This window comes from Myotis davidii, unplaced genomic scaffold, assembly GCF_000327345.1.
Source record: "Myotis davidii unplaced genomic scaffold, ASM32734v1 scaffold494, whole genome shotgun sequence".
In the NCBI taxonomy this organism is placed as follows: Eukaryota; Metazoa; Chordata; class Mammalia; order Chiroptera; family Vespertilionidae; genus Myotis; species Myotis davidii.
In genome coordinates, this window is record NW_006285480.1 from 622,044 (window position 1) to 644,444 (window position 22,401).

At 33.7% G+C, this 22,401-nt stretch overlaps 1 protein-coding gene across 2 annotated transcripts in view; it reads right to left on the reverse strand.

The window, feature by feature from the left end:
- The window catches only part of ANKRD26 (ankyrin repeat domain 26), a 99,965-nt gene that overhangs the window by 7,293 nt on the left and 70,271 nt on the right, over positions 1 to 22,401 (reverse strand). For both annotated transcript variants that reach the window (XM_006756155.2, XM_015559053.1), the window contains 10 exons: positions 18,297 to 18,510; positions 16,499 to 16,682; positions 15,834 to 15,971; positions 13,849 to 14,805; positions 12,192 to 12,344; positions 9,457 to 9,527; positions 9,032 to 9,125; positions 5,143 to 5,255; positions 3,029 to 3,158; positions 565 to 855 (listed from right to left, as the gene is read on the reverse strand). In XM_006756155.2, the coding sequence (XP_006756218.1) occupies positions 565 to 855; positions 3,029 to 3,158; positions 5,143 to 5,255; positions 9,032 to 9,125; positions 9,457 to 9,527; positions 12,192 to 12,344; positions 13,849 to 14,805; positions 15,834 to 15,971; positions 16,499 to 16,682; positions 18,297 to 18,510 (2,345 nt within the window). The remainder of the gene's footprint in view (positions 1 to 564; positions 856 to 3,028; positions 3,159 to 5,142; positions 5,256 to 9,031; positions 9,126 to 9,456; positions 9,528 to 12,191; positions 12,345 to 13,848; positions 14,806 to 15,833; positions 15,972 to 16,498; positions 16,683 to 18,296; positions 18,511 to 22,401) is intronic.

The following is a 22,401-nucleotide window of genomic DNA, read 5'->3' on the forward strand; positions in this document are numbered from 1 at the left end:
ATATATTTATACGTTTTACGTTGACTGGCAGTAGAGCGCGGGACACGTATTAATATGTTTTTTATAGAGTAGCGGTAGAATGCGGGTAACGTATAAATATGTTTATTTTTATACTTTTTTATTGCTCTAAAGGGATGCTAACATGCAGATATATGAATTCCAAAGGACAAAATTTGGGTCTCTAACACATACAATGGTAAATTATGTATGTACTTCCAGGTATAACGGTAATCAATCTATTCAACTGCAAAAATGGCCCATGCCACCTCTTAGCACACGATAAAGAACTACCTGCAAACAATGTGTTAAATTACATTTTTTTTCTTTTCTTCCTAATAGTCTTGTTTTACATTATTGGTCTTAAAAATAAAATTATCCTTTAATAAAAACTATTCTGAAAGATTAATTTGGTGATAATGATGAAAAAGTTAAATATTGGAAGGAGAAACAAAAGCCACCTTCCTTCCAGAAATCTACAAAACAAACTGCTATTAAGGGAAGTAGGAAAATACATACAATGTAATTTACCGTGTAATGAATTAAAGCACATTAGGATCAATTAACCTGTAAAAATAGATTGACTTCTTTTAATTTTTCTACTACATCCTGTCTTGCTCTTTCTTCAATCTTCCGTTTATACTGTTCTACTTCACCAAATTCGACCACATTCATTTCTAAAAGTCTATTGAGGTTTACTACTTCTTGTTTCCACTTCTTTTTTTCATTCTCTAGCTTTTCACATTTCTTTTGTATTGCTTTCATAGATAATAACTCCTGTTGAAGAAATTTATTTTTTTCATCCAGATGTATACACTTTGAAGATGCACTTTCCAGTTTTGCTGTAAGATCATCATTCTGCAAGAATAAAATAATATAGTTTGGTTATTAAGGTGCAGACTAAGAATAGTCTAACTCAACACCAGTATCAAATTTTGAAGCAAATTTAGTTGCAATCAAATTTTATCTGTACTGTAGTAGAGTCTTAGAATGTGGAATTTTGAATTATTCAAGATTAAGACCAAAGTTAAAACCATCAGGAGTCACAAAAATATAATTATTGTCATCTTTGCCACACAATGTGTACACTTGATTTTATACTCTTTTTTCTATGACTGTTTCATGTCTTTCCTCCACAAAATGACTATAGGTCACCTCTTAGTAGAAAGTCTTTACCTCTTCCCCAATATTAATTCTCCATAGTTTTTAAAGACGTTTTAGGGATATCATATTGAGATATTTAGACCTGAATAAATAAATGCCTACCCAGAGGACATACTAAAACAACAACACAACAAAAACTTGCCGGAAATTCAGAGGCTTCATCCAGAAGGTCGTCCAGTCTAGTAAGCATATTATGCTTTTATTATTATGGATAAAATAACTGGTAATATGCAAAATGACTGGGAAGGAGTTCTCATAAAATTTGATTTGGTACTGGCATAAGGACAGACTTATAGATCAATGAATTAGAAGGGAGAATTCAAAATTTAACCCTCATATTATCACCTAGTGCTTTTCAACAGGGTGCCAAACAAGTAAATCAGACATGAATAGTCTTTTTTTAACAAATTGTACTGGGAAAACTGGATATTCACAAGCTAAATAATAAAATTAGACATCTAACTCATACTATACATAAAAATTAACTCAAAATGTAAATGCTAAAACTACAAAACTCTTTGAAGGAAACATAGACGTGGATTTGGATGTCTTTTTAGTTGTGAAACCAAAAGACAAAAATAGATGAACTGGACTTCAAAATCAAAAACTTCTGGGCTTTAATAGATACCATCAAGAAAGTGAAAAGGTGAACTGAATGGAAGGAATATTTGAAAATCCTTTATCTAATAAGGAATTTGTAACCAGGATATAATAAGAACTCTTACAATTCAATAATAAAAAATCCAATTAAAATCAGGCAAAGGAATTGAATAGACAGTTCTTCAAAGAAGATATATGAATGGGTAATAAGCACAAGAAAAGATGGTCAACATTATTAGCCACTGGAAAAGTACAAATCAAAACCACAAAAAGATGTCACTTCACACCCTTCAGGATGACTACAATCAAGACAGGCTATGATAGTGTTGGCAAGAATGTGGAGGAACTGGAACTCCCATATACTGCATATGAAAATGTAAAATGGTACAGCTACTTTGGAAAACAGTCTGGCTGTTCCACAAAAGGTTAAAGATATGAATCAGCAATTCCATTTTATAAGTATATTCCTAAGAGAATGAAAATATATGTTCACATAAAAATTTGGGCATGGATGTTCATAGCAGCATTATTAACCAAGCCAAAAAGTGGTAACAGAAAGATCCATCAAATGATGAACACACAGAAAAATGTGGTTGCTCCAGACAATGAAATGTTATTCAGCAATAAACAGAAATGAAGTACTGATGATACATGCTCGAAAATAGATGTGCCTTAAAAACATTATGCTAATTAAAAGAGGCAGTCAGAAGGACCACGTATTGTGTGATTCCATTGACAGGAAATGTGCAGAATAGACAAATCTATAGAGACCAAGAGTACAGTGGTGGTCCCTTAGGACTCGGAAGAGGAGAAAGTGGACACCCTGCACAGGGTTACTTTTTCAGGTGATACTAACGGGCATAGGGTTATTTTTTAAGGTGATGAAAATGTTCTAAAATTTATTTGTGATGATCATTGTATAACTCTTTGAATATAGAAAAAGCCACTGCATTGTACATTTCAAATGAGTGAACTGCATGGTATGTGCATTATATCTCAATAAAGCTGTTACCCCCAAAAAATTTTGACTTGGTGCTGGTGCCTGGGGACCTGTAATGAAATGGTATGCTTCTTATCAGGGTTCAAGAGAGGAGAGTTAACAATATGCCCTTTTAATAGAAAAGTGATCAGGAAAAAAGCTCTTTTTTATTGATATCAAGTCTATAAAATTAATAGAAAAATCTATATTTCATTGCTCAAAGTATCAAGTGATATATATTTTCCCAACTTAGGTGATCTGTGGTCCCAAAAATGATTTAAAAATTACCTTATGTTTTAATATATTAATCTGAATATCCATTTCAACTTGATTCGGTTTTAAATCTCCAGGGACACTAAGATCTTCATTTTCATATTCATTTAATTTCCTTTTTGTAATTTTTAAGAGTTTCTTAAATCTGCAGAAATGTATAAAATGAGTAAGTCAAATTCTTTAAGGATACATATTTAGTAATTATTTAAACAGATATTATGTTCTGTCATATAAATCTATAAATTATATCCTTTCATTTGTCCCAATTTAATATTGTTTGAAACTATACTACTAAATTATATTATATAATAACATGAAAAAAATTTCATGACATACATGATAGAGTTAATACTGTAACTACATAGAATTCTTATAAATTATTAATATTAATTTAGTATATTAAATAAAACATTAGCCTATAATTAAATATCAACTAGAAACCAGAGATCACTATCCAAGGTAAAATAGGAAAGTATAATTACATGCGAATGTTTGAAAAGACACGAAAATACCTTTGATACCTACTGACAACAAGAAGAAAAGAAGAAAAGTACCAACAAAAAACATCAAGGAGGTCATTCAAAATAGAAAGAGAAGCAGGAAAGAAAAATATTTGAAGTCTGAGTTGAAGAGAAATTCGGAAAGGGGCAGGGCTCTAGAAGAAAGTAAATCAGAGATAATGTGTAACAGTCTCTTCAACAGACTTTTTTATTTATTTAAAAAAATATATTTTATTGATTTTTTTTTACAGAGAGGAAGGGAGAGAGATAGAGAGTTAGAAACATCGATGAGAGAGAAACATCGATCAGCTGCCTCCTGCACATCTCCTACTGGGGATATGCCCGCAACCCAGGTACATGCCCTTGACCGGAATCGAACCTGGGACCTTTCAGTCCGCAGGCCGACGCTCTATCCATTGAGCCAAACCGGTTTTGGCAACCAACTTTTTTTTTTAAAATAAAGATTTTAAAGCCATCAACTTTTTTCTTTATATATAAATTTTTTATTGATTTCAGAAAGGGAGGGAGAGGGAGAGAGAGATAGAAACATCAATGATGAGAAAGAATCATTGACTGGCTGCTTCCTGCACGCCCCACACTGGGGATCAAGCCTGCAATCCAGGCACGTGCCCTTACCAGGAATTGAACCAGGACCTCCTGGTTCATAGGTCAAGGCTCAATCACTGAGCAACACCGGCCAGGCTCAAGACTGTTTTAGGAAAAGATACTTGCTAGCACAATATTAACAAAATGAAAGGGATACAAAACAACTAGAGAAAGACAGTTAAATGAGGGAAAACACTGATGAGAATGAGAGGACAAACTTAAGTGCTCAGTGAATAAACAGGAAAGAAGCCATGTGGGGACTTCCCAGACACTGGGAAAGACCATTATTATTATTATTATTGTTATTAGTAGTAATTTAATCTTCACCCAAGGATGTTTTTATTGATTTTTAGAGAGAAAGAGGAAAAGAAAGCAAGAGAAACATCCATTAGTTGCCTCCCATGTATACCCTGACTGGGAATCGAACCCGCAATCTAGGTATGTGTCCTGGCCAACAATCTAACCTGTAACCTTTTGGTGTATGGGATGAAGCTCCTACTAACTGAGCCACCTGGCCAGGGCCTATTTTTTTATTTTATTGATTGATAAAAACATGATTATACAACTTTTTAAGTCATATATACATTTTTGTATATGTGATATATTTTATCACTAAAAATGGAGAAAGAAATGTAAGCCAAATCAAGATAATGTTTGATGCTGTTAAGCAATGACACAGATATTAAACTATTTGAATGCTGAAGGAAAGCACACTCCTAAATGAAGGAAAGATTACCACAGAGAGCAAAGATATCTTGCAAAAATAAAAATTCAAGGTAGACTTGAAAAGTGCAGTTGACAGGATTACCTTTAGGAATCAGTAAAGACTAAATACAATATTTTGGCACTCAAAAAAGTTTCAGATTGTTCTCTGAGTTTCTTAAGTAAATTTTTAAATAGGGTAATTTGTTTAATTATGAAAATTACAGAGAGAATATAAATTTGTATTTTGGCTTTAATAAAGTAAAATGACAGTTGAATATTAATGAATGCTAGGAATGTTCTGAAATATTAAAATCTTACCTGGTAATCTCTTTTTCTAATTGATCATTTTTCTTCATTTCTTGATCCAAGCTATATTCCAAAGACTGTTTTAACTCAATATATTTCTTTAACTGTTCCTTTTCATCCTGAGACTTTGAAAAACATTTTTAAAGAAAATTAACTTTTTAAAATCTAAAGACTCACCCTTCTTTCTTAAAAATATAATTTTTCATGAATTCATGAATAATATGTGTAAACAGGTTTATAAACCTGATGCCAATAAGGTAGATTTAAAAACTAATGACTTTTTACACCTGCTTAAACTGATTTTATATTTTCATCACTTTTTTTCTGGAATTTAAATTGCCAGCATTTGTTAAAACAGAAGTTTTTATATATAAAATACTAAGTCTTAAGTTTTTTTAAAGAGAATGGCTATATTGACATTTTAGTTTCTAATGATGCCTTAGAAACATTTTCAACAATAGTTCAATATATTCTAGGTTCTATTAAATCCCATCTTACTAAGATAATCTTTGAAATTCCCACAGTTTCCATTTCTTTATAATGACAATCTGACTTTAGGATGAGCTAAAAAGACTCTCATTCTCTATAAACTTTCTTCCAGAGGTTTCAATTTCTCCTTTTCTATTAAACATGTTTCTCTTTAAATAAAGTTTGTCTTCTCTATATTTTACAAAAACATAACTTTTATTTGATTCTTATAGCTTTTCTACCATCCTGTTTTCCCTTTTCATTAAACTCTAACATTCTATAATGCAAGGTCTCATCTGCATATTCATATTTTCAATACTTATTCTCTTCTTTTACATAAGAATCTGATTTTCAATCCTATAACTGCACTAAAAAAATTTGAGGGCCATCTTTTTCTTTAGTCCTGATCTTGCCTTACTTCTCAGCAGTAACTGATGACAATGATTACACACACACCTTCCCTCTACTCCTCTAACCCCAATTTGTTCCCAAATAGTAACCCTGATGTATGGGTATTGACTCTATTACTTTTTAAAAAATTCTGAGTTCCTTAAATTTCAACACTTCAAACCAGATTCCCTAATCAACATTTCCAATTTGATCCCTTTACTGAGGTCATCTGTACTTTTCTTTCTCCCTTCTAGTTCCCAATAGACAATATCCTTAACCACACACTCATAAACCATAACTTTGTATGGGTTACCTTTGTAGATAGGTAATCATGTACATTTTATGTTCTTATTGGTGTTATTTTTTTAAATATATTTTATTGACTTTTTACAGAGAGAAAGGGAGAGAGATAGAAACATCTATGAGAGAGAAACATCGATCAGCTGCCTCCTGCACACTCCCCACTGGGTATGTGCCCGCAACCAAGGTACATGCCCTTGGTCGGAATCGAACCTGGGACCCTTGAGTCCTCAGGCCGATGCTCTATCCACTGAGCCAAACCAGTCAGGGCGATATTGGTGTTATTTTGAGTGTAGTATTATTTTTCTGATCTTGGGGCCACCTTCAGCCTTAGGATGTTGACCAGCATTCTGTATCTGGTTTTCCTCTTATAATGCAAATGTTTTTCACAAGCATCAGATCATCAATTATTTGCCTTTCTAAAAAACTAGAAGCCAGTGCACAAATTCGTACATGGCTGGGGTCCGGCTGGGCCACCCCATCAGGGCCGATTGGGCCGGGCCAGCCAGGGGGAGGAGCTGCCGTGGGTGGTTGGCCAGCCAGCCCTGCCCCCTGGTTGAACACTCAGTTGAACTCCTGGTTGAACTCCCGGTAGAGGGGACAATTTGCATATTAGCCTTTGATTATCCTATATATAATAAAAGCCCAATATGCTAAGTGTCCAGTCGTTCGGTCGTCCATCCAACCAACAAAGTGTAACATGCTAATGATATGCTAAGGCAGCTCAACTGCTTGCTATGATGTGAACTGACCATCAGTGGGCAGACACTCCGACCAGTAGGTTAGCTTGCTGCTGGGGTCCAGCCAATTGGGACAGCAAGACAGACCGGCCATGCCCTCGAGCCCTCCTATGATCCCTCCCCAGCTGGCCAACCTTCTGCCTCCCTCCCTGGCCCCAATCATGCACTGGTGGGGTCCCTTGGCCTGCCCTGCATCCTCTCACAATCCGGGATCCCTTGGGGGATGTTGGAGGGACAGTTTTGGCCCGATCCCGCAGGCCTATGGAAGTCTTCTGAAGTTCTTTTCATGTGCATACTCAACTATATAGTTTAAAGGTTTGAGAAAACTAGAGCTATCTTCTTGCCAATTCAGACTCTTCACCTCAATATTGTGTTGGTCAAATATCCTAACCCAGATAGTCTCTGGCTTGAGAATCCATGAGATGAGAACCTTCCAGAGAAGTTAGATCTATTGATTAAATTGGTTGAAATGTTTACTCTATAAATTTTTTATTCACAGGGTGGGCCTTAAGGTGGCTAATAATTCTATGTCATAAACCTAACTGGAATCTACCAAAAAAATTCCTCATTATTTTTGTATAAGTTTAATCAATTTTGGGTATTCTTACAAATTTTTCAATTTTTGATATCTTAAGAGATTTTTGTATGAAATTTTAAGGTGACAACTCCTGGCACTCTAATTCACAGAAGACTCCTTATTAATATATCATTTCACTTGTATGAAAAGTATGCTAATACAATATGACTTATTCATATAAAGTTTAGAAAAAAAGTAATTTTAAATGTTTCTTCAGCCATAAGAAGGACCAGTGAACACAATGTTCTAGTTCCCCTGATAGGTATATCTTGAATAATGAAACTGCATGAACCTAGCTATTGAGACTGAAAGAAACTAGTTGGTAGGTGCATCTACCAGACTGCTTAAACTTCGGGTTCACAGTGCAATCTTCTGATCTTAAATCATAGGTAGACTCTCCTACAGGGGAAAGTATGAATGGAAGGAGAAACCTGTTCTGCTGGGTAATTAGTTATGCAGTTTTCACCATTCATTAAAAAACTGAAATACTGGATCACACACCCATCTTTTCTGAGATTGGATTGTTCAATCTTTGAAAGGCTGATTAGCACAAGTGAATGGAAAATAAATAATCTGCAAATTTGTAGTGCTAGAAGTAATATGTTGCTATGTAAGACCCTGATTGAGCAGCCTTTCCTACTTTTTCACTGGCTTCTCTTTTCTTTTTAAAAATCCAGCAAAGGGTCCACCTAGTGTGGTTCAGTGGTTGAGTGTCTACCTGTGGACCATGAGGTTGCAGTTTGAGGCACATGCTTGGGTTGTGAGCTTGACCCCCAGTGTGGGGCATGCAGGAAACAGCCAATCAATGATTCTCTCTCATCATTAATGTTTCTATTTCTCTCTCCCTCTCCCTTCGTCTTTGAAATCAATAAAAATGTATTTTTTTAAAAACTGGAAAAATCCAGCAAAGGGAAAAAATATACTCCCTTCAAAAATCACTTGCATGATGACCTAGTATTCATTCTTGATGAAGAGAACAAACTAGAACATTAAAAGTAATTCATTTACAAAATCTCACTGGAGGGTTTTTATTACAAGAGAAATTCAGAATTGTAGATTAGATCATTACTCAAATATCTGGACTCAAATAAATATCTGTAATGTCTATATCATCATTATTAACAATAGCCAGAAGCTGGAAAAACCCAAATGTTGGACAAATGAATAAAGAAAATGTGATATATATCAAATATTGCTTCTAGACTATCACAATATTTTTATTAAAATCTTACTATAAAAACCATTAATTTTATGAATTCAGTAAACTTCATCTATAAAGAGGAATTACATTACTAGAATATAATAAATATGAATACAATAAATACTTTAATCTGTGAGACTTTCATGTTGTCCAAAATATCTTATATACTACTACTAGAGAATAAAAATTCATTTTCAGTGTGTTGAAATTAAGAGATTAACTTACCGAATTTTTTCCCAACAGGTTTGTCTGAAGCTGTTCAATTTTGTGTGCTTGTTTTTTTATTGTAACTTTTAACTTGTCATTTTCAATTTCAAGCCTAAAATGTATATTTTGCAAATAATTATTCTCACACATAATATAAAAATACCAAATAATTTCTGAAAAAGACTTCTGAAGGTGCAATTACATAAAATCTTAAAATTTGAAAAGTAGATGATTTGGCAATTAGGCCATTTTTCTAGTTGTGTTTTGTGGATAATGTGCAAAATTTAGAGACAATGTACACAAATTATGTATTTCAAAATAGCTCAAAGCTAAAATATTTATCCAGCTTAACACAAATGTTTTTCCTATAATAATTGATCTATTTCTCATATTATACTGCTCATTTGCTTTATAAATATTTTCTGTGCTGTTTTAAATTATACTTTTGCATGTGCTCTTGCGTCTCCTCAGCACATTTTGCAGCCGCAGTACATCGATCTTGTGCTTCTTGCAACTAAAATAAAGAGAAAAAAATACTTTTAACTACTGATAGTCTAGTACAAATCTACCAGTTTTTGTAACTAAAATTTTATTGCATCACAGCCATACTCTTTCATGTGCACTTTTTTATGGCTACTTTGTGCCAAACAGCAGAGCTGAGTTGTGACAACAGAGACCTCATGGCCCACAAAGCCTAAAATATTTACTACCTGGCCCTTTCCAGAAAAGTTCACCCCCTCTCCTCTAGTACTAAAACAAAAACATTATTCAGGTTTTAAAATTATATCTATCAAATAAATATACAAATTTATAAATTGGTCAAATGGGTTAAAATAGAAAATTACCTTATGATAAACATTTATATTTTGTATTCCAAGCACCATATCAACTATAATTTTAAATATTCACAAATGTGAATGGCCATGGCTATTCCAGTGCTTATAAGAGTTAACATGCCGCTTTCGTTGACACCTAGAAGTTTCATGGAATAGCTTGAGAGACAGACTCTAAACAGGAGCCAGAATGCCTGTGTTTGCATCCCAAATCCCCCAGTTATTAGCTGTGTGAACTTGAGCAAATTACTTAAATTTCCTGTGTTAGTTTCTTCTTCTGTAAAATGGAGATAATAATGGCATTTACATCACTAGGATGTTGGGAAGATTAAATTAGGGAATATACATAAAGTACTTAGAAGAGTATGTGGCTCATGGTACACGCTAAGTGTTTGTAGTTAGCATTATTATTGTTGTATATTTTATATTCTAATAAAATTTTATACTTTAGGCAAATGGCATGTCAATGGAAGTGGTCTCTTGTATAAGTTACTCTGAAACTTTCACCATTCTACTAGCCAATAATGCTTTTCTGCTTATAATAATTTATAACATACTTCCTCTCTGCACTTCTCAGTGGACAATCATCACGAGCTATAATGCAAACACGAGCTACTTCCTGGACTGAGAACATGACTTACAGGAGAAAGCAGCTCACATGGAGCTAACGGACTCTATTGCTAAATCAAAGTTCCCAAACCCATTCATTCCCAGGAACTGTTTATGTTGGGCTACTTTAGTATGTACTCTGATAAGTAGGTTAAGGTGATGTGGTACAGCACACCAGAAAAGCTGTTCCAGAGTTTACAAAATGCTACAAATCTGTATATCCCAGTGTGGCTGCATAGTCAAGGAAGGCTGATTTACATTTTTTTTTTTCTTACAATGAGGGTAAAAAAGATGAGCTTCTGAATAAACAATTCTCTATTATATTTATATTTAATTGCTTAAAATACATTGAAAACAAATGATTAATTATATCAACATCTACAAGAAGAAAGTATGGTGTAGTATAAAGTATTTAATTTTATCCTAATAATAGTTAAGCTAAAATATTTTCAAGGTATACAAGGATAGGAACCATCATATCTAATAATATGCCCCCCAAAACAGACTTATACTTAGAAAGACAAGATTATCTTTCGTGAAAATAATGAAAGCAATGTAAAACTAAGGGCCAAATTGTTCTGGACAGACAAGATGACAAGTGCTGAAAAGAATGAGGTCACGCCGAAACCGGTTAGGCTCAGTGGATAGAGCGTCGGCCTGCGGACTGAAGGGTCCCGGGTTCGATTCCGGTCAAGGGCATGTACCTGGGTTGCGGGCATATCCCCAGTGGGGGATGTGCAGGAGGCAGCTGATCGATGTTTCTCTGTCATTGATGTTTCTAACTCTCTATCTCTCTCCCTTCCTCTCTGTAGAAAATCAATAAAATATATTTAAAAAAAAAAGAATGAGGTGCTAATCGAGCAAAACAGTCAGAGCATGCTTCATGGAGAAGGAGAGATTGCACATACATGAGATACACAGAACAGGCAAATCTATAGAGATAGAAAGTAGACTGGTTGTTGCCTGCTGCAGGGTGAGATGAGAAGCTGGTAGTGACATCTAAAAGGTGTGGAGTTTGTTATTTTGGAATAATACAGATATTCCATAATTAACTGAGGTGATAGGTAGACAACTCTCTAACTATGTTAAAAAATGTTGAATTATACAATTTAAATGGGCAAATTATATGATATGTGAATTACATTAATACAGGTGTGTTTTTTAATCCAATGGTGGATCTAATTTTCGTTTTCTTAATTGTCTGTTGTACGTACTATAATGATCTGAATATTTCCATGTTTTTATAATATTTCTAAGGGAGAGAAATGAAGGATATGCCTGCTTCAACTATTTTGTATAATGAACTTCCTGTACAAGTTATTCTGAAATCTATGATATAGATTCTAGATCCATTCACCAAAGTGAAGATAAGAAATAAAAACATTTTCTGCAACATCCCATTAAATATTATCCTCTGATTTCACCTGGCTGTCTCATCATGATAATGGCGATATCACTAAAAATATTTTTTAGTAGAAAAAAGTCTTTTGACTTATATGAAGAATCATGCATTTTTCTCAACTTTCCTAAGGGCAAATATTGTAAGAAAAAAAACCTATAAAATATAAGTGGCAGAATTAAAGCCAGGGTCTAAGAAATAAGTGCATTATAAAGACAAAATTATAATTAATTACAATAAATATACAAAAGAAAGCTGCCCATGAAATGTAGTACCCTAAAACACTTTATTATTTAACCAGCTACAGATTAACTGACAGGTTAAATTTCATACATACCTGACTTCTGCTTTGATCTAGTTCCTTCTTTAACTCTTGTTTCTCATCTTCTAAATTCATACGATAACGTGATGTAACCTCCAGTGAGGCCTCTGACATAGACTGTTTTTTCAGTGTATCAGCCAGTTCTTGTTGAAGCTGTCTCACAGCTGCCTAGGTAAGATATTTCTGATTTAATAAATTATATTATTTTTAAATTGTTAATAATAAATAACTTCACATACAGGATGAAGCAAAAGAAGGTTTAAAGTTGTGAATACGTGAAACACTGAGTTTATTCTTGTATTGTTATTTCATTAATTATTGTATTTTTCTCTGTCTGAACAACTATAAACCTACTTTTGCCCCATTCTGTTTGTACTTTGTTAGAATCACATGTTATTAGCATAATATATAACTGGAAAAATATCACCACCTACATCAATTTGCCTTCTTTTCTCATATGGACACATTCCTGTTTGCTCAATCAGGTTGAAGACAGAGAAAATGTAATCCTCTTGCCTAATCAGTATTAGGTTACTTAGACTATTGATTCAACCCCCCCACCCCACTCATAATTCCCCCCTCATGAATCTCAAATCTTTATAATCTACTGATGTCTGAAAGAAAAATGGGTATGTAGGTGAACCAAGTGGTGGGACATTGAATATTGCAGAACATTCTCTCTCTTTTTTCTTTTATCAGAGGCTTCAAGTAACTCTAGAGTTCCTTGCATATTCCATCTTCTGCTCAAATCCTTCCGCTTCCTATCTTAGAAGAAAAGTGAAGTCATTCCAATGGCCTTGACCTCCTTCCCTGCTACACATAAATCCTGCCACCCCTCACTAGTCTGAATAGAGATAGAATGCCAAATTAATAAATTACAGAAAGCTACAATTTTCTCTTTGGAGAAACTTATCTCCAAACGATAGTAATTTGGCCTTGAAATGAGAAATATGAGAAAATTACTTGTAAAATATTCAAAGAAAACTGCAAATAGTAGTGGAAAGATTAAATCAAGTATAGTTTTGCTAAAACTCGTCATACTCGACCCAAAATATGATTTAATTAAATAGATACTTCTAAAGAATTGACAGGTCATAAGAATATATTACTTGAGACTGAAACACTTCCAAATTTCATTCAAATTGACATGAATAAAAATAACATTATAACTACTAAAATGTCTAAGAAGCCACTGAAGGAAAGATACTATGCGATATAACATCTACACTTCAGTTCATCTGAGAAATCTGAACTTAACTGTCAAGATAATACATTTAATTGACTCTTAATTTCAAAATGCTAATTTTAGGTATAGCATTTCCATTTATCTGCTTTCCAATGGTATTAAAATATGGTGACAGAAAGATTAAAATTATTATTTATCAATATAAGACTAAATTATTAATATCAATCTATAAACCTATTAACAATCTATAACTTAAACTCTTAAAATTTCATGGGCAATACAATGTCTCTACTCAAAACAAAGTACCTCTCAGGTTTAATGTTCATTTGCTGGATACAATGTCTGCTTTTAAGCTAATCGAGCAAACACATTTGTAATCTATATATTTTTAATATTAAGCTAGATTCAACATTTAGCCATCATCAAATATTACTTTGAATTTTCTTTTAGAAAATTTGAAAAATATTTATCTTTCAGGATACTTACATCTCTTTCTGCTTTATCATTTTCATACTGATACATTCTTTCTTTTAAATGATTACATTCATTGATTAACTCCTTATTTCTTTCATTCAGCATAAGACCTTGCTTTTCACTTTCGGCTTGAAATACTTTTATGATATCCTGAAACTGATCTTGGATATTAATGACTGTCTTTTCTTTACTGTCAGCTTTGTTGTGAGCATCATCCAGTTGCTGTCGAAGCAACATATTTTCACTCTGTAGGTGAGATAACCTCTCCTCTAAGGATCCCTGCTTTCCAAGATATTTATTCACTTTGCCTTGTTCCTTTTGATACATGTGTTCAATTTCCTTCTTTTGACACTGTGTTTGGCTTAGGTCTCTTTGTACACCTTCTAAAACCAATGTTCTTTCTCTGAGAGCATCTCTTGTGTGATGAAGCTCGATTTCTAGGCTATTGAGTTTACTTTCTGCTTTAGAAAGCTGTTGAGCAAGAACTTCATTGCTATCGTTTAGGTTAGACATATCAAATTTCATTTTGTCCCGTAAACAAAACCATTCATCTCTTTCTCGCTGGAAAGATAACTGTAGGTCTCTTTTTGATGTCTGACAGTGCTCATGATCCTGTACAGCAGTGGCCAGTCTAGACCGGTATGATTCAACTTCTGCTTCCAGTCTTTCTCTATTTTGTTTTTCATTCTCCAGTTTAGAGTTTAGCATTGTATTCTCTGCTGTCAGAACATCAAGTTGTCCGTTATGTTGAAATGTTGTTCTTGTTAATGTTTCCTCATTCAGTTTTATTGTCTTTTGAAGATGGTCATTCTTTTCTTTGACAATTGCAATGTCCTCAACATATTTCTTTTCCATTTCCTGGTTCTGATTTTTTACTGTGTCTATTTCCAGTCTTAGCTTGGTAATTTCATCCTGCAACACGTGATTTTCATCCAACAAAGTTTTTTCTTTTTCATAATTATCAGAAACCTAAGTAATACAAAGAAGACTTTAAGCTAACACTCACTGAAATGACATATCATGATATTTTCTGAAATTAAAGGATAACCTATATACTTATATAATAAAAATGGTTGCAATACGTGGATACCCACTAGAAAAAATGGAGTTGGATCCAAATCTCTAAATTTATATAATTCCCCAAAGTTCAAAAATTTAATATATGATGATGAATCCATAAAAGTGAAAGAGGAATCATAAGAGAATTTTTAAGAGTCTCAAAATTAGAAAGGTCTTTCTCTGAATTATCACAAACCCTGAGGCATAAAACAAAAGATTAATAAATCTGATTACATTTAAAAATTGAGTGCATGGTCTCAGCCCTGGCAGTGTGGCTCAGTTGGTTGGAGCATCATCCCATGGACCAAAGGGTCTCAGATCCAATCCCCAGTCAGGTCTTGTGCAGGAAGCAACCAATCAATGTTTCTCCTCACATTGATGTCTCTGTCTCTCTGTCTCTCTCCTTTGTTCTCTCTCTAAAACCTATTTTAAAACTTAAACAAACAAGAAACAGAAAGAAAAGGTTCATAGGATTTATATTAGCAAGTGGAAATCTTTAAAATAAAATAAAATAAATAAATAATGACTGTACACGCTGAATATACAGCTACCCCACAGTAAGAATATTAACCCTGCATATATTAGGACAGATTAAATTTCCTATAATTCTTTTTTTCCTGAGAATAATCCATATACTACTTATATACTACTTTTCTCATACTTTCATAGTCAGTTATAAGAACTACATCTACTAATAACTGATCATCTAGGCATTGTCCTAAGCACTTGTACATATATCACTGAACTCATTCATTTATCACAATCTTGAATGGAGAGGTTAAAAAGACAAGCAAATTTAGGATTTTGTGTATTGTGCACAAACACAGAGATATGCTTTTAAAATCCTCTATACTTTCCATTATATACAGTATTGGTTTTTTAAACATATGCACACAAATATATGTACAAGAGCATTTGAAAATTACTAAACAAAATACCTCAGAAGTCATTTTCTTATGAGCTATTTCTATCTCCTTTTCTTTGCATAGGTGATTGGTCAGAATTCCATCTTGTAATATTCTGGCATTCTGTTCTCGAGAAAGTTGCCTCTGAATGTCATTTCGTTCTTCTACAACCTAGAGACACAGTTCATTAGGTTTTTGCACTCATATCATTAAGAAGTTATAAGCTTAAGAGCAGAACCTTTAAAAATCTGTTAAAAGAAGATAGCCTTTTTAAACACAAGGATCTTACCTTCCATGAAAAACTCAAATCTTAACTTAAATCACAGCTAACTTGTTAAAGAGCAAAAAAACAATGCTGTGAAATGTCTTTAGGAGACATTTGACTTCTATCACGGTCTTAAGGCAATTTAGCCTGCATGTTAAACATTTTAAAAAGCCAAAATTAGTATTTATGTTAATGGTTAAACTCAATTTACCTTCCATTTCTTCATTTAGAAAAGATAAACATAGCATTTATTAGATGTCAAGAGTTGCAATAAATTGATAGTTTTAATTATATGTGTCATAGTTCATATTTTAAATGAGATAACATTTTTTAATTGTTTTAAACTTAAATAATATAAATTAAACCAAAGGGATATTATAAATATTGATGAAATACTATAAGAAATAAGAGATTTTACCAAAGATAAATTTACCTGATTTAAATTCTTTCTTATAATTTTCAATTCCATCTCTAGTGTTCTAAGAGTGGTTTCAAGTTGTTGGTTCACTTCAACTTCTTTAATATATTGCTCTTCTTTATTTCTTAACTGCTCCCTAATTTTGTCATATAACAAATCAGTATTTCTTCTCTTCTCTTTTTCTTCTTTTAAGGTAAATCTGCAGTTAAATACACTTATCTTAAAATTCATTTTATTAGAAAATAAAATGTCCATTTAAAATATTTTATTGATTTTTTTACAGAGCAGAAGGGAGAAGGATAGAGAGTTAGAAACATCGATGAGAGAGAAACATCAAAAAATGTCCATTTTATAATATGGTTGTACATGTTGGTTTATTATCCTAATTAAATTTCTATGTTCTTGCATGTTTTCATTTCTCATTTAAATCTCTTCTAAAAGTTATATATACCTGAAAGGCAGCAATGAGAAAACATTCTTCTACTTAGTAAGCTTTAGTCAATAGTAACTCTGGTAAATAATATAGGAAAGGAAATTTGAAATTATTCAGTGAAGGTAAAGTTGAAATTAGCCTATTTCCGCAGTCATAATTACTCTTCCATTAGGAAAAATAACTTAGTTACTAATTAGAAGGAGCAGTTGTTTACAAACAAGTTTATAAATTCACTAGAAATAAAATTTCAGCTTGACAAAATATATAGGTACCCCTAAAATGATTTACAGTGAAAGCATCTTCTTTTACAGAAGACATCCACTGACTACTGTACTCTAAGACTAGTCTAGGAGTCTATTATCTGTTACTCTATACTTTTTGTTGTTTTTTTTTTTAGAAGACTTTCTTCTTTGCCAAGGTTATGCTTACTGATTTGAAAAAGAGGGGAAGAGAGAGAGAGAGAGAGAGAGAGAGAGAAACATCATTGTGAGAAAGAACATTGATTGGTTGCCCTGACCGGGGTTAAAACCCACAACCTAGGTATGTGCCTTGACCAGGAATTGAACCCACAACCTTTAGGTGTACGGGACGATGCTCCAACCAACTGAGCCACACCTTCTCTTGTTGGTCATTATTTACTTTATAGTTCATTTTAAAATCCTTATTAGAACAAAATAGAATTCATATTAAGTCAACAATAAAGAGTAATACATGCTTTCAGTATGGCCCTTTTAATTAATTTTATCTATGTATAAAATGTTGAATAAACTAATCAGTCATCACTTTCTATTTTACTTTTCATTTCATGCATATATTACAACTAAAACTGCATTAGTTTTTTTTTAATTTTCTGTCTTGATAAAAGTGATCATTTAATAACTCTTTTGGTGGGAATGTAAATTAGTACAAATTACCTTGATAACAATTTCGAAATATGAATAAAAATCCTTTTTAAAAGTTCTTACATGTAACCAAATAATAATACTCTATTAAATAATTTATTCAGAGTATATAATAAAAAAATGTATAAACAAACATATATGAGACATTCCTGGAAGCAATTAATTATAGTACACAATAATGAAAAACAATGAAAATTCAATTTATTAAATAAATAATGAGGTTTCCATTTGGTGAACTTTTATATGGTCATTCAAATGATATATAAAAATATACATTAACTTATTATGCACTATTGAAAGTATGCACTATTGAAAATTGCTATATTATTTCCAAAAATGTCATATTCCATACCACTAAAGAAATGTTCTTCCCTATAAAATCTTAGAAGGTAAGAAGGCAGTTACAAAACTTTTCCTACATATATGTAGAATAAAAGTAAATATTCAAATATTTCTTTAAAACTAAATTATTCAATACCTCAAATTGCAGAGTTCTTGTTCCCATTCCACCTTTTGATGCTCTAATTGTGTTTTCATTTCTTTTGTTTCTGATAGCTCCTTCTGTAGTCCACTAATCCTCTTTTCCATTTTTTTAATTTTTCCAGTAAGCATTTCACAGTGATTTTGTCTAAGTTCTATTAATCGTTCATATGAAAGAACTGCATCCTGGATTTTCAATAAGCTAATAGAATCTGCATAAGAAAGAAAACAAAAATAGAAAAATATATGAATTATTTTTGTGTATAAAGAACTGTGCATATTCACATTCATTCATACATTGAAGGGGACCTATCCTGTGGAAGACTAAGCTCTGCACATAAAACAGACAAAACCCCTGGCTCTTATTTAGCTTAAAGTCTAGTACCGGAGAAAGACAAATAAAATGATCATCATAAATCAGATAGATACCTAGAAAACAGAGTTTTATGGTCACATAACAGAACTTGATCTAGACTGGGCCCAGGGAAGATTTCCCCATGAGTGGATGGCTACATTGACAAAGGCAGGATGAGCAGGAAGCCATCAGACAAAGGAGGAAAGAGAGCACTCTAGATACTCTACATCACATGCAAAAGTTCTATGCAATCTGTCTCTAGCAAGATGGAGTAACAGGTACTGATTTACCTTCCTACCTGAAATGAGCCAAAACGAAACAGACAAAACACATTAAAAACTTATTTGCAAGACAATGGACTTCAGGCAATGAAGGGCAATGATTCCTGAAACAAATGAAGTGAGCCTAATGAATGTCCCAGCTCACTGCCTTGAGAGAATTTCCAGGCCACAATGCAGGGAGAAGGAACTGAGGTAGAGTCCACCAGACTCCTTGACTTAGGTGATGAAGCTGATGGTCTGGTAAAACAACGGCAGGTAGAGATCACAGGTCTGGACCCTGGGGAAGAGGGAGCGGAACAGAAAAACCCTGGAGATCTGCAGAGGGTACTCAGCTGAGTAACGCATAATGCATACTTGTGAGGAAATCACTTGAGACCAGGGAAAACAAACATCCCAAAAGAGTAGAGGAAACAGTGCCTGGTACTCACTCAGCACCAGGAATACTGTCTATTCCCATTAGCCAGGCTGAAAAGCTCATAATTCACAGGACAATGAATAGAGCAGGCAGAAAGGACTCTCCTTAGTAGTAGGGAATAATTAGTCCCTGGCCAAACACTGCTCTGGATTCACTTAACAAATCATAAGAGTGAGATCAAAAAGAATCAAACTGTTTTTAAGTAACTCAACTATATACCAAAACAAGCTAAAAAAAAATATAGGTAGAGGCATGAAACCTATGTTCTAAAACTCAAATAGCACTTACAGAAATGCAAATTATGTCTGATATGAAAAATACACTGGGTGGGAATAAATGCATATTAGAAATCACAAAATAAAAGATTAGTAACTTTCACATCAGTGAAATATGAGAAAACTTAAATGGTTAATGTAGCATAAAGAAGCAGGAGGAAGAGACAGAAAATATTTGAAGAAACAATGGCCAAAAACTTTCTAGACTTAATGAAAAATATAATCCCACAGATTCAGGACAGATCTGGGTTGCAGAGAAGAAATGAAAGTAAATTACTATATTTTTATTATATTACATATGATGTACTATAATATTACTTGTACAATATGATCACTTAAAATCATTTACCATAAACCAGTCCTAAACCTACCACTATAATAGCAACAGTTATCGCTAATAAGCCAAAAGAAATACAGTGGGGCCTTGACTTACGAGTGGACCGACTAACGAATTTTTTGAGATACGAGCAGTCTCTTGGCCAATTTTTTGCTTTGAGTTGCAAGCTAAAATTCGGGTTACGAGCCAGCGTCAGATACCCCACCACTAGTTGGCGCAGCAAATGTCACAGTGAACGCCACAACATCAGCCCAGCATCACGTGTCTCACTCGTTCACTTTTTGATTTGACATATGAGTAGTTTGAGTTATGAGCTCCATCACGGAACGAATCAAACTCGTAAGTCAAGGCCCCACTGTACTACTAAATTATAAAAATTACTTGATGAATATAAAAGACAGAAAAAGATGAAAACAGGAAAAAGAGATGTAACCAAAAAAAACAAAAACAACCACATTAAATGAAAACTGTCTAAAAACCTCAATTAATAGACAGATTGTCCAACTGGATAAAAAACTAAGACCCAACTACATGCCACCTGTCAGAAATGCACTTTAAACATAAAGACACAATTTTTTTAAAAGCATAGAAATAAGATAAATAACATTAACACCTGGTAAAAGAAGGCTGAGGTAAGTGACTATCTTAACATTAAAGGTCATTGCATAATGATAAATTAATAAGCAGCATAATAATCCTAAATGATCATGCACTTAATAACAGTTTCAAAATACATGAAGTACAAATGGATACAACTCAAAGAAAAATAGAAAACTTCACAATTATAGTCTGAGATTTTAAAAAAATTTATTTATTGTTGACACTATTACAGATAATCCTAATTTTATCCGCCCTCCACCTAGCCCCCAGACCCCCTCCCTCTGGCCATCACCACACTGTTTGTGTCCATGGGCTATGTATATATGATCTTTAGCTAATCTCTTCACCTCCTTTCATCCGGTTTTTCCCACCCCACCTATCCTAACCATTGTCACTCTGTTCCATGTATCCATACTTCTGATTCTATTTTGTTCATTAGTTTATTTTGTTTATTAGGTTCCACATATAAATGAGATCATATGATATTTGTCTTTTCTCTGTCTGGCTTATTACATTTAGCACAGTAATAATCTCCAGGTCCATCCATAATGTCGCTAAAAGTAAGAGATCCTTCTTTTTTATAGCCATGTAGTATTCCATTGTATAAATGTACCACATCATTTTTATCCACTCATCCACCAATGGGCACTTGGGCTATTTCCATATCTTGGGTATTATAAATACCACTGCTACAATCACAAGGGTGGATATATTCTTTCTGATTGGTGTTTTGGCATCCTTAGCGTATTGGTGTTTTGGCATCCTTAGCGTATATTCCCAGAAGTGGGATCATTGAGTCAAATGGCAATTCCATACCTAATTTTTTGAGGAAACTACATATTGTTTTCCATAATGGCTGCACCAGTCTGTATTCCCACCAAAAATACACAAAGGTTTCTTTTTCTCTAAATCCTTGCACACACTGTTGTTGTTGATTTGCTGATGGTAGCCATTCTGACAGGCGTGAGGTGATATTTCATTATAGTTTTAATTTGCATTTCTCTGATGATTAGTGACGTTGAGCATTTTTTCATATGTCTATTGACTATCTGTATGTTTGAGATTTTAATACCACTGACTTTAAGTGAAAGAACAAGTAGACAGAAAATCATCTCAAGTATTCATGGAATACTTAAAACAGACTATATTCTGGGTCATAAAATAAATCTTAATAAAAAGTCAGCCAAAAAGATTTGAGTCATACAATGTATGTACCCTGGCCACAAAGCAGTAGGATTGAAAATCTAAAACAAAAATAACTCTGGAAAATATTCAAATATTTGGAAACTAAGTAACATACATATAAATAGCTGCTGGGTCAAAATAGTAATGAAGATTTTTTTGTGGGGGAGGGAAAATGGTGACCAAATAGGCAGACCTTTCAGGCACTTCATCCCAGGGCCAGGCTGTAAATACAACTAAATTGGAGAACATTCACCTGGAATTTCCAACTGTGGTCCAGCTGAGGGAGTGACTTATACCAAGGAAGGACAGAAAATACCTGGAGAATGGTAGGAAGGTCGAGACCATGAGAGGTGGAGAGCCCAGAGAGGAGGGACCTGAGCTATGGGAGAAGTGTTCTGGGACACAGGTAGGGCTCCACACGCCCATCTGTTTGCTTCCTGGCAGGTGGAGGCAGAGACCTGACACATGGTGCTCCCAAACAGCAGCATGACCTGCAGCACCTGTATCATCCAAGCAGCTGCAAAAGGTAGCAGGACTTCTGGCGGCAGTGGAGTCTAGACCCGGCAGACCAGAGCCAGTGGAGGAGATAGTTGCAGTTTCAACTGCCTTTATCATTATTATCTCTAAACCCAGAGCACAGGGTGGAGGGGTCGGG